The sequence below is a fragment of the Nomia melanderi genome, chromosome 3 (assembly GCF_051020985.1).
Source record: "Nomia melanderi isolate GNS246 chromosome 3, iyNomMela1, whole genome shotgun sequence".
Classification (NCBI taxonomy): Eukaryota; Metazoa; Arthropoda; class Insecta; order Hymenoptera; family Halictidae; genus Nomia; species Nomia melanderi.
Genome location: NC_135001.1, coordinates 11135481 through 11152261, shown reverse-complemented (window position 1 = coordinate 11152261; position 16781 = coordinate 11135481). Strand labels below are relative to the sequence as shown.

General features: G+C 39.7%; 1 protein-coding gene across 12 annotated transcripts in view; it reads right to left on the bottom strand.

The window, feature by feature from the left end:
* Window positions 1–378: 378 nt before the first annotated feature.
* Window positions 379–16781, bottom strand: part of dgo (ankyrin repeat domain containing protein 6 diego) — a 236197-nt gene continuing 219794 nt past the window's right edge. For 11 of the 12 annotated variants that reach the window (XM_031987614.2, XM_076365390.1, XM_076365387.1 and 8 more), the window contains 6 exons: window positions 4296–4505; window positions 3584–3682; window positions 2307–3467; window positions 1569–1842; window positions 857–1096; window positions 379–600 (listed from right to left, as the gene is read on the bottom strand). In XM_031987614.2, coding sequence (XP_031843474.1) covers window positions 437–600; window positions 857–1096; window positions 1569–1842; window positions 2307–3467; window positions 3584–3682; window positions 4296–4505 — 2148 coding nt within the window. In that variant the 3' untranslated portion in view covers window positions 379–436. Of the gene's footprint in view, window positions 601–856; window positions 1097–1568; window positions 1843–2306; window positions 3468–3583; window positions 3683–4295; window positions 4506–4690; window positions 4785–16781 lie in introns of those variants that run through there. The other variant, XM_076365392.1, reaches the window with a different exon arrangement.

The following is a 16781-nucleotide window of genomic DNA, read 5'->3' as shown; positions in this document are numbered from 1 at the left end:
ACATTATAATAACAAAAAAGAGAATGATCTAACTAAGTTCTCATTTTTATCTAGTCAAGTTCTACAAAAGGTATTTTGATATTTTCGTCATACTTATAGAATTCATTTTGGACCCTTAGAATTATCAAGAACATTTTTCTTTCGAATAAATACATAATCAATACAAAATTGGAGAAAATTTTAATATTGACATTTAATTTGTTATAGTTTCTTATAGCTTAAAGATCGACTATATATTATTTACATCATAATAACGCAGTAATCATTCAATTAAAAATCATTTTGTACATCATGGCCTAACGGAATAAAGAAGATCATTTATACACAATATTTTTGTCATTACATGAACACCTGAGTAGGTATAATAAAATTATGTAAAGTCAATACGTCTTTGGAAATATGAAAATAATGATATTCGAATAAACTTTTGAACGTATTAAACGAGGCTCGCGGTTCCAATGTTAATAACAACATTGTCGGCACTGCGTTCATAGACCGTGAGATCGTGGTTCCTGGGTTGTTCCAGTAATGCTGCAAGTTGTTCTCCGCTAGGAAATTTGTTCGTTGCGGTCGGAAGGATGACGTCACATTCTAATTGCCCTGAAAGATGAAAACAATTTTTTTTGTAAAAGCATATTGTAAGTCGTAATAACAAAATTCATTAAAATTAGAGGGACTACGATTTTGCGTGTTCAACATATAATGTGAGCGTGGAAAAAAAGTAAATAAAATACGAATATGAGGAATGTTTGAAATTAGCTACACTTATTACTGATTCAGAAAAGAGTTAGACATTTAAAAATAATAATATTAATACTGTATATTCTATAATTCAAACAAAGAAAATCATTTTTACCTGATAAGGAAGGTGAAGCACCTTTGCTGGAACCGTACATGCGGGTGCTGTACCCTGAATCATTGTGAGCATCATGCAAAGGCGGTGTAGGGCTATAAACCGCATTACGGGACCTATATGGCATTCTGGCTATGCTGTCGTAATGCACGTGCTCCGATATCACTCCTTTTCCAGTTATTCCCCCGCTAAGTGCTTCCGGTTGCTCGTCCTCGTCTCCCTCGCTGCTCTCACTATCATTACCTGTGTTCGATATGATAATATTAAGAATCACCTTTTACAAATGTAAAATAACTGTGATAAATTTTACACGTTCCTGTTCATTTTTCAATTTTGAGATGCAATTTAATTCAATTTTAATTTCAATTGTTATTCTTATCTTAATTCTTATTCACATTAAACATAATAATAAGGTTTGCCAGACTTGACTATTCATACAGGCTCTCTTCTGTAATTTTTATAAAGAGTTCCTTTACACGGACAAAAGCCTTTTCATAATGTTAATACTGTAAAAATTTTAATTGTCGAAGCTAGTAGAATCATTTACATAATACACAATCAAAAGAGCATTTCTTTCGTAAATAGAAGAAGTGTTGTTCATTTTCATGTAATAAAGAAATATGATAGTCTTTTTGAACATATTGCGTAGAATTAAAACTTAGTACTATAGAATGATGATGAAGCTGTTTTTAGTAAGTAGATGTTAAATATTTACCTTCACCGTGCCAACCGTTTCCTACGCCACCCTGGGGTTGAACCCTTTGATTTTGAGAGCACTGGCTGTGCTCGGGACTCGTCGGCTCGCTGCTTCCAGAACGAGCACCTCGCCAGCCATTATGCATGCCAGGTACTTGTTGAAATCGCTTGATCATCTCATGAACGCTACGTCGCCCGGAAGACCTCCATTCGTTCAAGTTGTCGTCGCTCTTCCGCGTTGCACTGCTTTCCTCTTGACAGGAGTTAATTCCGTGATCTCGGCTCGATAGATCCTGTTAATCGAAGATTGCAACTGTCACTGAATCTCGAGCAAAATTAAAGCATATTGTACAACAAATTTTTCTTTTACCATTCAATAACACAAGAAGAGAATAATTGTTCAAAACGACATTGTTCTTTAACCCTTCACACAGCCAAATATATGAAGCACGAGAAAGTTATCCTTCCATTAAATATTGTTAATTATAAGACGAAAACGTTTAATTGATCACTTCTTATCGTTAAACACGTTTTGCTCTTTACATTTGCAGTCACATAAAGGGTTAAGCCAATTAGCGACAAAAGTTCAATGTTTAATCATAGACTACATCTTACTTACACCATAAGTACCAGCGATGTACTGTAATTTCGTACTATTAAAACGCAGGTTTATTGAAGAATAAGAAGAAAATTCGAAGTCAAACACCTCCGCTAAGGCGCAGCGTAGCTAACAAAAGAACTTCGATTACACACTCACGCGCTGCTGATGGACCTGTTGCCTGGATCCGATCGACGGCGAGGAGGCGGCCCCAAGCGGCGAGCTGCGATCCTGCTTGATCACCCCGTCGAACGTCTCGTTCAGCCTGGCCGGTGCATCGAGCACCCTCAATGTTGACCTCGAGATACCGGAACCCGTCGGCAGATCTCTCATGGATTTGCTAAGCCTAGGTATGGCCGGTATATCAAGATCGTCCAAGCTACCGCGATGTATCGGTGTCTCTCCTGGAATCTCGAAACTTCTATCGTGGGGTCTGTCGTCCAACAAATCCTCCAGTGACCTGGCCCGAGCCGGTGGAAGGGACTGATCGTTGGGGAACGACGCTTTCGCCGGCCTCTCGCTGTGCCTGCCTCTTCCACCGCGAGATAAACGCTGCTGGAGATGCGTGTGTCTCTCGTCGCACCTGGACCTTTCCGCCGCCACGCATCTGGTCAACTCCGAGATCTGCCCCCTGGTCCTCCTCTCCAGATTGGCCACCTTCAGGTCGAGTCTCTCGTGCGCCTGATCGATGTGCGCCTTCAATTCCGCTTTGTCCCGTTCCAGCTTGGCCTCCATGTGTCTGAAGAATGGCGCGCAGTAGCAGGTGTAGCCCACTCCCACTGGGCCCTTCCTGATATTGCCAGCGAGGTCCAGGTAGTACTGTTCGCCGCGTCCCAACGGATCCGGTGGTAGGGAGTCCAAACGCGGTTGGGGAAACGCTTCCGGATCGGGGTAGTAGTGGCAGCCGTACGGCGACCACTGCCTACCCATCACGGCCTTCTCGAAATGGACCTTGTTCTGTTTGCCGGACGATTTGTGCTTCTTTTTCTCCTTCTTCGTGCAACTGTCTCTGCTACCGCTGGTACCACTACCAGTCTTCTCCCGCTTCTTCTCGCTCTTGTTGCTCTTCCCGTCGACCTTGTCCGCTGCCACCGACGCCGCCACGGTCTCCTCCTCTCGGCTTTTGCTGCGCGTTCTGCTCTTGCTTCGCGCTTTACCAATTATCTCCAGTATCTCTGTCAGGTTCTTGCGCCGGGCTATGTCCTTCGCCGTTTCCCCTTGCTTGTTCCGTAAGGTACGATCGCAGCCGGCCTCCAGCAGGATCCTCGTCAGCTTTCGACGGCCCATCGCCGCCGCGATATGCAATGCTGTGTCGCCGTTCTGCGTTAAGGTTAACCGTTAATCAGACGTTTCTACGGCTCGGTCGAGTAGGTACGAATTCAAAGGTACTGCAGGAATTCGCTAAGTGGCCACTATTGACCGATGCGTTTACTTACTTTATTTTGATCCGAGACTCGGCAGAGCGCGGAGATTAGAATACGCGTGACACCGGCGTGGCCGTATCGCGCGGACGTGTGAAGGGGTGTGTCTCCATACTGCAAGAGAATTTTTGAATTAGTTTTCATAGAAAGATTCCATCGGAAGAGACATCAGTGATTTTGAAGATTTATAGAGAAACGAGCTCGATATCATTTTTGCTTCTAACGTAAGATACGCGGCTTTCGAATAGTCTCTTCTCTAATGAATTCGTTGAAAACGAGGGCATGATAAAACGACATAATTTGATCATTCTTACAATAAACATTAATGGATTTTTAACTACTAGAAGGCACGAGCGTTACAAACGAATCCTTTGTTTCCAACAATTATCACAACATGCAGATTTCTATCTATTACCACTAAAGGTCATTTCCCGAATACTTATTTCATTTGTCAATCATCTCTAGAAAACCAGATCGATTCACATGGCATCATTCTTAAAACAAGTTACCATCTTTTTCAAATCAACTATCAAAGAATGCCTCATCTATAGAAAAATTCGTCCGTTTCCATCATTCTTCACGCACAACACTCCCACATGTACACCACTTCAAAGCAGGAACCCCGGGTTCACGAGAGGCTCATATTTAATTCCATATTTAAGCAACGAACGAGACGCATCATTCGCGAGTAGGCGATAGAGGATGCACGGCTGGGCCTATTACTCACGTTGTTTTGAAGGTCAGGATTGCACCCCGCCAGGAGGAGTTCGCGGCAGCTTTGGTTGTGCCCGTTTTGGCAGGCGAGGTGAAGCGGCGCGAATCCGGCGAGATTCCTCGCGTGCAGAGGGGCACGCTGTGTCCCGAGGGCCTTCGCCAGGGCGGCCACGGTCCGGCTGTATCCGCGCCAGGATGCTTCGTGGAGTGCTGAATTTCCATGCTGAAACACGCATCGCTCGATTGATGGAACAACTTCGCTGGTACGCTCGCTCGCGCTCGTCCCGATACCGATCGATCAAAGCCGTTGATCGCTGGTCAACGTCGATCGACGTGGAATCGACGACAGAAGAAAAAAGCGGGACGTGTAAAGGAAGGATAGGGACGAACGGAGAGATACATACTTACGTACATTGCTGCTACACGCGCAACTTTCCGGCGAATCAGATATACCAATGGAATCGGGCAAAACGACCGCGCGTCGTTAATCATGGGCCTCGCGACGCGTCGCGACGCTCACGCCGGATCTCTGGCGTGGATCAGACCGATTAATTGATTTATTTCTGCGGCTGAGACGGAATCGTGGAAACGACAAGTCGGATAGTCGCTTGGAGATAATTTGTTCGACGTGAGCCCGCGATAAGTCGTTGCTCCGCGAGTCTGTTCAATGACATACTCATTAATAGTAATCTGTATCAATTTCCGAGTGCCGTGGTTTCGTATCGAGCAGGTAACGAAATTACCAGTCATTGCTATTAGCAGAATCTGTCTTCTCGTCGACTCGCGTGGCGTCGGTGAAACGCGTTTACGAGGTACTTACGAAGTTGTCAGTGAGATAGAAGACAGTGTAAATACCATATACGAGTAACGATATATGAAATATTGTGAACCTGTTGTAGCCTTAAATTCTTAGTTTGTATGTAGTAATACATAGAGATATATCAACGTACTTTATACTTTAATCTATCTAAGTCTGTAAAATATTCGTGTATATCTAAAGGCATTTGTAAGCAACAAACACATCTTCGACGGGAGGATAAGATACATGACGATACGTGTAGTAGATTACCACGGAAAATACTAAAATGAAGGAGTTTATAGGAATCAAAGTTAAACAGCTTGACACCTAACGGACTGAATTTATGGACATACAATTGCCGAGTGAAATTATCGTTTACTATGAAATGTATTAGCCGAGGTTTCTTCTGGCCGATAGCCCCGTTCCTTTAAGAATTATATTTGCAGGCCCCTAAATATGTCAATCGCGGAGTTAAAGCGTGCACAAGAACACGTAAACGAGCGGAAGGGAAGCCGAACAAGGGGTAATGGAGATGTGAACCGCTCGAACGTAGTCGGAGATACAGCCCAGCGAAGCTTATCGTGGGCGGTTCCCTTCAGGGTGGGTAATGTCGCGCACTACATCACAAAACGTCTATTCAATTTAGATCAGGCCGGGTACGAACACGCGTAAGGGACCGTTTCGTTCGCCACTCGTTGGGATAAATGTCGCCGATATGCCATTTTGCGGATTCGTGGCCATACGACGACGCGATTTGCGTTTCTCGGTGTTCTTCCGTCAGCTATTACGACAATTTACGTCGTCATTACCTTTTTACGCCTCGGACGACTTAAATTGGATGTTATTGTCAGGCGACTGTCTGCGGCCAGTGAATTCCATTTCGCGAAAACGTATGTAGCTAGATTAGATTTTCATTAATACTATTAAGAGGTTTAAACGGCTTCATAGTATCGACGATTATAGTTTCTTGTCTGCAACAGTACCTTCGATAGTGCGGTAGAATTGAAAGAAACAGGTCTACGATCGAGGAGTGCCGGTTGAATGAAATCAGGTCTGAAATACGAAGGTGGAAGGTAGAGAGGTTTAAACAGGAAATCGTCGGGACTATCTTTATAAAACAGGACCATACAGGATGGAAATAAAAATTGGAAATTGGATTAATGCATGGTTGAATCAGTTGAATCAGATGCTTGCAAAGCTGAGAAACATGAAATAGGGTAGACCAAGGCGAATCGGACCAATTCTGACTTAGCAGCAACAAACTAATAGAATCAACAATTGCTTTCAACATTTGCTTTCATAAATTTGTTATCGATACAGGAAAATACTCGAAAATGGAGAATCATAAAATTCGGATTTTGAATTGAGGAAAGTTCAAAAATTCAAAAGATCGGATTAATCGAAGTTAGAATCGAATGCAGCGAATTGGTATCATTCAAGATTGCAAGTTCCGAATCGATTCTGAGCTGGAAGACTCCAATCGATTCCGTCCAATGTGGGTCGGCGCAAATGGAATCCATTCAAGCCTGAGAAACTCGAACTGAACCCATTTAAGTAGTAAATTACGCAGAAATGAGAGGCTCGAAGCAGACTCATCTAAGACTGATAAACGTAAATGAATCTTATTCGAGAAACCTGAATTGGATGGGAGCCATCTAGACCAGAGAGATTCGAAATAGATAGTTCTGGCGCCGAGGTACTCAATTTGAATCGAATCAAATTAAAACTGAAAGCCTTGAATAGGACTAATTTAAAATCGAGGAAGAAAGCTTGGGGATCTTCAAATCTACAAATTAAAGATTGAAGACCTTAGGATTCGAAGAGGCAAGTTTGGAGACCTCTGAATTTTAAATGAAAAGATTCAAGGATGAGATTCTCGAGTCTACTCTTGACATTTGTGTTTCCACGTTAACAACTGTTCAAGCTTTGTCACCTAGGTCTTGAACAGATTCAATTAGAAATCCTCGTTTTCCAATTGATCCAAGTCAGATTTCAAAGTCTCGTGTACATTCAATTCGAATAACTCGATACAATGTAATATATCGCCAAAATGATATCTGAATGATATTTTAAACAAATTCAAATTAACATATAAAACAGCCAGAATGAAACAGCTAAAGTGACATAGGTGAAGCATGCGTAAAGCAATTATACGAACTAATCCCAGTGTAGATCGGAACAGCTGAATTAAAAAGAAAACGGAAACACGTTCATAACCCATTAAAAAGTGAAGTAATGAGAGGTGAAATATGTTTGTAATCTAATAGGATCCGAGTGAAAAGGGAAGTAATAAATCGAAAATCATGCCTGTGGAAATATAGTCCGAGCTCGCATGATTCTCGATAGAAGGAAACTCTTAAATATGGTATCGTGTCTCGCGCGATTTGACGCGGAATGATTCGCATACCATGCTCAGGAGTATCCTGGTCTCGATTTTCTTCTGTTGCACGGATAATTTGCTCCCAGTGTCCCGCGGCGAGGGACCCAGCCCACGTATCGGTTTCGTGCAATGACGACGATGATCCCCCTCATCGCTGTATTACCTGGTGTACGGTTTTTCAAGGGCTCGCCGGGTCGCGGGGGGACCAACGAGATCCTGCTCGTCAGGGATAAATCTCACGATCGCTCGCTCGGTTTATTCGCGGTTCAGCGAATAGGTTAAAGTTGAGTCCATCGTGTCGACACGTACTGGCCGCCGACTGCACGCGAGGGAAATGCGTTCGCGTGAATTTCAGGGTGAACGATCTGTCGGTGAATATAGGCGACAGTAATTTCCCTCGGGCAGTCATGGTAATATGAATGGCTCACCTGCCAAATCGATTAACTCCAGTTTTTCAACTTTTTCAGATTTTATCGTTAAAACGCTTCGGTGGTTCTTGACTTATCATATTAAAAATCAATTTCCTTATTATTAAGCGTGATACCACGAAACAATGAAAATTCTATCGCCTATGCGAAACTTGCGGTCGTAAGAATTACTTCGGGGTTATACTATTTTATACATTTCATATATTCTCTATATTAAAGCTACACCTGTAATAACGAAGTAAAATACTTTCTATAATGATTATTTAATTTTCTATTTAAAGGGAAATATTGAGTATCATTATATAGCTGTTGCATCAGTTTTCTCCACTTGTTGTTTTATGGTGTCATTCGATTTGGCAAGTGAACCATTCATATTATAATCCTGCGTGCGACCACTGGGGCCAAATATATTGATTCCAGGGGGATTACTTAAAAATAGCGTTCGCATGGTTAATGCTGGCGTCTCGGTGCTATTAATTGCACATGAGGTGAAAGCGACTGTGAGACTTTCGAGAGGCACGGTGTCTGGATATTTTAAGATTATTAGCGGTTTGATGTTCGCACAAATGTCTAGCTTCGTTTGCCGTTTTATGGGAGCTGGAATAAATTAAGTTAGAATGAAAATTTTATTTACCGTGTAACACCGCCGTTACAAACGCAGAAAATGGTGTTCTAGTTATTTTATACGTACTTTTAATAATTACAAGTGAAGTGATTCGTACGATCGTTCATTTCAGAATATTTTGTAGCTTATATTTTCATTAATTCGTAAACACATAACCTGAAAGACCATTAAGAAGAAGATATACACGAATAATCAATGTATCAATCAAACTATTAAAACAAATTACATATTTATATGCATTGCAACATATTACATAACCGTATAACATAATTGATAAAAATATTCTTTCAGTTTTCATACAAATCATTTCACGTTACAACGATTTTCGTGGGACAAGCCCAGGAGCTCTACAGACATATAAATCTCGCCTCGATAATGTTCATCGACCGAACGGAAAGGAAGTGAGAAGAAGCATGCCCGATCCAGTGAAAAAAGAATTACACGAACCGAGGCGGCGGTTACGTGATTAACCGCGGTAGCAAAAAATGTGCGGAGCATGACAATATGCAGTAAACGTCACATTCATGGCCGTTGCTGCCGCGTATATTACACGTTTCCATTTCTCTCGGCGACGTCGTTACTTCCGCTTCCTCGTCGTTCGTTCGCCGCTATTCAATCAGGAAAATTAATTCTCCTTTTCCGTCGCCTCTATTCGGCGAAAACAGTGCACGGCCGGAGCCAGGCAATAATACTGCGACGCTGCGCGCCGGCATAATGCATTACACGTGATTTATGATATATTTATTCAGGATGTTGAACTCCGTCGTTCCCTCTATTTATCGTGGCGCGCATCTCCTTGCTTTCACTGTTCTAGGCCTCCGGTGACCCTGAACGCTGCTCAAGCCGAGTCGATAGAACGTCCCGTAGACAACCAAGATGAGTCAACTATCGCGCGCTGGCTTTTGAAGCTAGGGTGTTTCGTCGAGCAGCAAACACGTTTATTCGAGATCAGGATTCTTTCAATCCTTCTCACTCGATTTATTTTCAATGTTGTTGGGTGTAAACTTGTATTATATTTCTAGAGAAATGAATTGAAGTAACTTACAGCGGTGGAATTCAATGTTTTATATTTATTTTATTTATTATTATTGTTATAAGCTTCGTATTCCAAGTCTAATATAATTATGCTGATTGTAGGTTATTCCTTTTGAGGTCTTGACTCGAAAACGATGCAAGTTTTCATTTTTCCACAGCTTTAACACTAGAACTACTGAGCATTTGATACGATGCATATGTAATTTCTATAAAAATTGTGACAACAGATTATTTTCAGTTTCTACAGACACTCGATAATAGTAATCAAGTGGAACTGTTTTTTTTCAAGATCATTTCGTGTATTCAATGCTTTTAAGATATCAATAATTGCGGAACAAAAAAATCGGAACCAGTCGTTTTGACTGGTACGTAGTTTTAGTGTCAAAAATTTTACTATTAACTAGTGAAGTAAGCCAGTTTTCCACTAGTAACTTATAATAGAAATTCATGATCAGTAGACGCATGCTGTGTGATTGATCTTTTTGGCTAGGTACTCCGTTACATGTCTGATGTGTAATTCGTTTCAAATGGGTTATGCGGTTAGCCTCCTTATAACACGGTACAAAAATTCCGACAACCTTCCTGTAACATGATACTCTTATAACACGTCGACTGCCACAGTGGTCACCGGTGACCAGAGCTTCCAAGTTGCTTGAAAACAGTTATAATAAGAAAATTGATGTGGAATAAAATTATTTAATAACTCAACTACGTAGTTAACTGCGTCCGTCGAGTATACACACCATCTTAAAACGCAAAATGCTACTAATTTCTTCAATGATCAACCCTATTTTTTCAGATAAAAATGTAATTCTTCTTCATTTCACTATAGTTTTTCGGTAGAACATATTACAGATGCATTTGTCCTGCGTTTCACGAGTATACACTTTATTATTTGATTTTATTGTGCGCACAATGAAAGATTTTTCAAACTAAACTCCACACTTAATTGGTTAAGTAGGTAACTATATAATAGTATATCTTAAGAAATACGGTACTAAATCATTAATAATTAATTAATTCTAATGCCATTTGTTTCTCTTATGAAAGCGTAAGTAATATTATACAAAACACTCAAAGTTCTATTAATACTGTAACTTTCAAGGAGAGCAGTTTTCATTTTTGTTTACTCAGCTTTCTGTCGGTTTTATTTCCCAATTCCTGATAGTTTCGATCGCTAATTTGCTATTCGTCAATACAGTTACACGTAACCAATCAAAATTATAAAACTGTAAACTAGAAAGACACCTCTTGCTCCTGTAGCGTTTGGCTAGTATCAAGTAATCTCCCAACTGGACTGTAGTTCCTAAGTCGATACTATAAATTCAAATTCATTGCTGTTTTATCTACCTCGAATGTGTTAATTTAGCAGGCAATGACAGTCACGAGTAAATCGCGTTCTACGACGAGTACTCAAACTAAACCTAGACTCTACAACCCCAAGAGGGTTAGAAAGATAACCCGCGTGGTTTCCCGCAACTCTCGCACGCACACGAATAAACGTACGTGTAACATCGGGGGTCACGACAGCGTTATCGCTCAAACGAAGAGAACGGACGTTGCTCTTCGAAGCGCGTGGACGTGCATACACTTCCCAGTGGACAGGAACTAAAGGAACAACCGCAGGGAATAGTCATGCGTCATCGGACTTTTCCATTTCACACTGAGGCTATTGTACTAGGATGAGAGTTTTTAGACTTCTATAATTTTGTATATTATAATTGAGTCTGTTTAAAGCGGGCGTGCGCGAGTTGTTCGCATTTGCAAGTGTTATAACGTTAAGGGGTATTTTCATCATCATTATTTTTGATTGCATTTTCTTAAAGTGTATATCTTCAAAAATATCTGTGCCAAGGGATATTTTAAAAAAAATGTATGACACAGTTCAAATGTTAGTAAATAAATGCGTAAAGAATCAACAAAAAGTAGCATTCAGATTTTACAGAAAACATTTCCAAAGTAAGGCTAGAAACTGTCAATCCAAATGAAAATACCCCCTTAACCCCTTGCCTTATGATATATTTCTTATGTGTAATTGGTACAACAGTTTGTCATTAATAATTTATTGAAAAAAGGTGAAAAATTCTAGGCATATTTTATGCATATATTTGCTATATAATATAATAATTGATACTAGAAAAATAATAAGTCATTTGAATTCAAAGGAATCGAGTAATATTTATATGTATTAAACTCTGTTTAAAATGTTCATCACGAGTCTGAGACGTTATTATAAGGCAAGGGGTTAAGGCGTGCGTTACAGCTTCATGAACCTTTCAGTGGTGGCATTAGAAAGGCTGCGCAATGGTGAAGGTTTGAAAATGAGATCATTTTTGCAATCAATTCTTCGTTGTGGTAGTATTAGTATTTTAATGATATAATAATGTGGTATCAGAAGGGAAATGATAGTTAATATTAAAAATATTTCATGAAAGTTAGAAAAAAAATTACTTTTAGGTGAATATTTGTAAGCCATTTTCCTATAGAGTTTTTACACTGATATTCTATTTTATAGTAGATTGTAGTTCTATTATTCGATCTTTCAGTCAAAATAAAATGGAATATGCGACACGTGAGTGGTGCTAACAGACGAAAACGTTCGCAATTTGCAAACGAATGCATAAAATAGGCGTATAAAATTTGCAAATATATTATTTATATCAAAAGAACGGCGTAAATCAAACACAAGCCTTGTCCTGAGCCTTTTATGAAATATAGGTGTGGGCAGGTACGGTTTGAGCGTATGTTACCGCGAACGCGTTGAATAGTTAGCATATTAAATCTATCTGTAGAAATATTCTGAAACACAATTTACATGTTAGTATAAATCACTTTGGAATTCCTAACGTTTTTATATTTTATTAAACCAATGATCCGAAACATAAAGCTCGTACAACTCGAAAGTGGCGAGTGGTTTATGTAATCATCCTGAAGGATTGAAAACAATCCTACGAAGTCCAGACATTAACACTAGAAATACCAAATGAGTCGAATTTACCCATTCCTGAATTATTCTTTTTTAATTATTAAGGAGATAATAGATGCTTCTCTGGGAAATTACTAAAGAAATTGATTTAGTAATACGCAAACTGAATCATAAGGTAATTGATATCGCAATAGCTGCACTTTTAGAGTTCCTACAGAAACATTTGAAAAAGTCAAGTTGATTGTTCAGCCGTTTTAGTATCAAGACACACTGAAAAGTGAGCGAAAATAGAAACTAAAATATAGTCGTGTACTTTTTGTGTCTCTGAACAATCGAAGTAAATCTGCCCCATAAACAGAAGTAGCACTGTATAATGAGACTATTAGCAGTTATATATATGAATACTTAAATGCGGCACACACAAAGCCGCACGTATTATATTACATCCGCTTGTACGTCCTACTATACGTTTTCGTATTATATTATCATTAACCCTATCCAATGAACGCTACAAGACGTTGTAAAACGTTACATTGAATGTACTTCGATTATTGCGAGCACGGAAGAACATGTTTCGAAAAAATGTACGTCTTGCATACTGAATATTCACCTAAAATAACTAAAGAATCCTGCCATAATTTTTTTAGAATTATAAGTATGACGGTAATTACGTATAAAATCATTGAATAAGGAGACGAACTTGAATATTTAATTTGTAAGGAAACAATATAACGTATAAGTCTCTGTCGATAGGTTGATTTAAGTTTGTATTAAAAAACAGTCTACGCGTATTCATATTAAACACTATCATTAATTTGATTTTAATTTGATGATTATCCAGTTTTGTCGAAAATGGCACCGAAAAGATGTCAAAAACCTAATACATACACGTTTACAAAGTAATGGTGATTTAGGCGTCCACGAAGATGTTGTCACCTTCAAGTCAAACAAATATCTGAAGGTCGGAGCGGTGGGGACGTTTGGGAAAATCCTATCGGAGTTCGATTGTTTTCACTCTTTAATCTAAAAATCCTCGACTAAGTCACAGACGGGGCAAGTGTCCTGTCCTTGGTTCTCTGTAGGTCATTGTTAACACTAGAACTACTAGACAGATCGAAATGACTCAATCCAGCTTTCTTCTTTTTGCAATTATTGAAAAGATAATTGATTTGTCAATACGCAATAGATACTCTCTTATAGTTCCCACAGAAAAATGTGAAAAAGTTAATTCGACTGTTTAGTAGTCCTAACATTAAACGTTAGTATCCCCAACGCATCTCTAACTATCAGCTAAAAATGCCCATGCACATCTATTGTTTCTAGTTTTTCTATACAGCTAGTTTTTCCAGAGTGGGGGGGGGGGGGGGGGCTAGGTTCCTTAAAGAAACCAACCCCACTAATACCAATCTCTATTATCTAAATAAACTTCAAGTATACATATTATAACGAACACAACCTCAAAAAATGAAAATAAAGACGATAATTTCCAGCGCAATGTGAAACTTTAATCCTTCGTAATTTCTGAACCAATACTCACTTCCAAAAAGTTTAAAGTCCTGGGTGCACAGAACAATCACCTTAACAATACATCTGAAGAGCAAGGTCATACGAGAGTTACTATTTTCGTAAATGGCTACGAAAACTCCACATACACGGACATATTTCCGCGAATATCCAGAAGATTAAGACCGAACGGCGGTAACATGTGTAGGAAAAAGTTGTTCAGATTCAAGTTCTCCACTAGATATTTCAGGGTCATCTAAATCCGCGAGGAATCAACGTTGTAAATAATAACCGAGCAATTCTTCAGTAACGGACGCGTCCGCTCAAGGGTCAAAGGCGTCATCCGAGACGCCGAATACTATCTACACCGATGTCCTATTTTCAGGTAGGGCAGGATCCTCCGCGCGAGAGGGCCATCGCGCGTTTATTCCGGCCGCATCGATCGGGGCCCATCAGTGGGTCGTATCGTGCGTAATAACGAGCGGGATATCGGAGGTGGACGCCACGCGTGTGTACGCACACGGGTGTCGTTGCGCGCGTGTACAGCGGGGCCGCGTCGCGTGTTCCACGGTTCATTGACCAGCCGCGTCTGTTCGCCAGGTACGGCCAGGTCTGGCTGGGCGGCTGAATGCCGGGACGGCCGGCCGGCCGGCCGGCTTCAGTCTTCCTACCACCGTATGGGCTTTTTTCCTTTGTTGCGCGTACTCCGCTCTACACTTTCTGTAAGTACCGACTGCGGTTGGCTCGGCGGTCGTCGAATAAACCACAATGTAGCAGCCAGGGGCGGACAAGGCGCGAACCGATCGCTTTCTTGGACGGAGGATGGACATTCTTCTAATTTTAGCCGGGTCGAGGCTTCATCTCGCGCTTGCCTCCTTTCGATTATTCTTCCGCGGATCGGGCAGACAAGCTTTTCGGGAACCGGTTCCCCACTGGTGTTTACCCTGCTACGGTTTGGCACGTGATCGGTAACGGAATAACGCGGCCAGCCTCCCTTTAGGTGGTTTCTCGTTCTCACGCAGCGATCGGTTTGTCTTGTCGGTCGGCGCGCGGTGAAAGGGGAAATGGGACACTGTATGGAGTTTCGGGATAAGGGTATTTGTTGAATATCTAGAGCTGTGATTCGACTTTGCGCATGGCTATAAGAGGAAAACACTTTTACCTTATCTTATTGGTGATAGTGAACCTAGCAGCGGGGATGTATGTTAGAGATGTGTTTTGGAGTAATGTGTTGAAGATAAGTAAATTTCTTAAATGGTCGGTTATTCGTATGAAAGATGTAAGATCTAAATGTAAATATAAATTGTTTATCGAATATTTATATAGATGTAGAATATAATTTTGTATTATAGAAATATAAAAATGTAAAATAAAAAGGTATTCGGGTTATACGAGGGTTGTGTGGTTTCTGGTAATGTTGGCGACGTGTGGAGTATCTTCTGAGTATTGATATTGGAATATGTTTATAAAATTATTTTATATCATTTCGACAAGTTTTCATAAGTTACCGCGCCCACATAGGGTGATTTTGATGTATGCGCGTATTTTATGATTGGAATATTATTGTATATAAGACTGTTTACTTCATTTATTTCGAAAGACTGTGTATGTGTTGGAAATTTGGTTTATACAGAGCGACTTGATGTACTTTATGCAGTTTAGGAGAATTATATAAGGTTCTGATTAGAATTTTTGAAAGTATAACAATTCAATATATATAATTTACTAACGAAGCTTGTAAATACTAATACTAATAGTTCGCAGAACAAGCGTTTAAAATGCAGAATGAAATGACATGATCTTATAAATACATCAATTCGAATAGTAGAAACATAGGTATGTATTGACTTCCTGAGTGAGTAGGAATTATAAGTAAAGCTAGTAATCTGTACTTCCTTAGACGCCTGGTGATTAATGCTTAATAAATCAGTTCTTATTCCTTCTTTGCGATCCAAAGGTAGCATTATAAAACCTTTTGGATTAATTAAAGTCAACGTGCACTGAAAAATATCGATGGAAGTACTGAACCAAGAATATATATGTATAAATAAAGAACCCAGGGTTCATACGTAATGGATTGTTAGAATGCCTAGCTAACGGTTGCTACCTGATAGGCATCTGACATCTACAAACTGTCTCCTGGCAATCCTATATGCGCGTATGTGTGCGTGTGTCGTAATCAGAACAGCTACGTCAAAACTGTAAGTTGATTTATGAGTCCACGCATCACTGGCATTTTCAGAACAATTTTTCTTTTTAATTTAGTTGATTGATTTAATTGATCGATAGCAAGCCCTCGGGATGTGGACTTTTATTGGCGATCCAATTTGCACAGAGTCCTATACGAAATCGTTAATTATTCGACGAAGAAAATAAGTATTTTTTCATAGAGATAAATAAAATAAATACACTTTACTTCATACAAGTTTTCAATTCTTCTTAATCGTGTAGTAAAAAATTGGCTGTGTATTAAAAATCTAAGGTTGAATTATTTGGATCTACATATTTCAAATTTCAACAGAAACTGTCCTGTTTATTGTTACGATAATAGATATACATAAAATATGAAAGTTTTGTAAAGTAGTCAGTAAGGTTTATTAAAAGAAAAATACAATTTTATGATTGTCGTTTTATCATCTCCCTTCAATGATATGAATAAAACAGTTCAAGCATAAATTGTTTATTTAAAGAGTCAAGTTCATTGTTTCTCGAATAAGCCATCAACATTTTTTAACGACAATATATACTCCATAAACGCAGACAGTTAAGAACGTCTAATAAGGGTGTCGTAGAATGTTTAGAG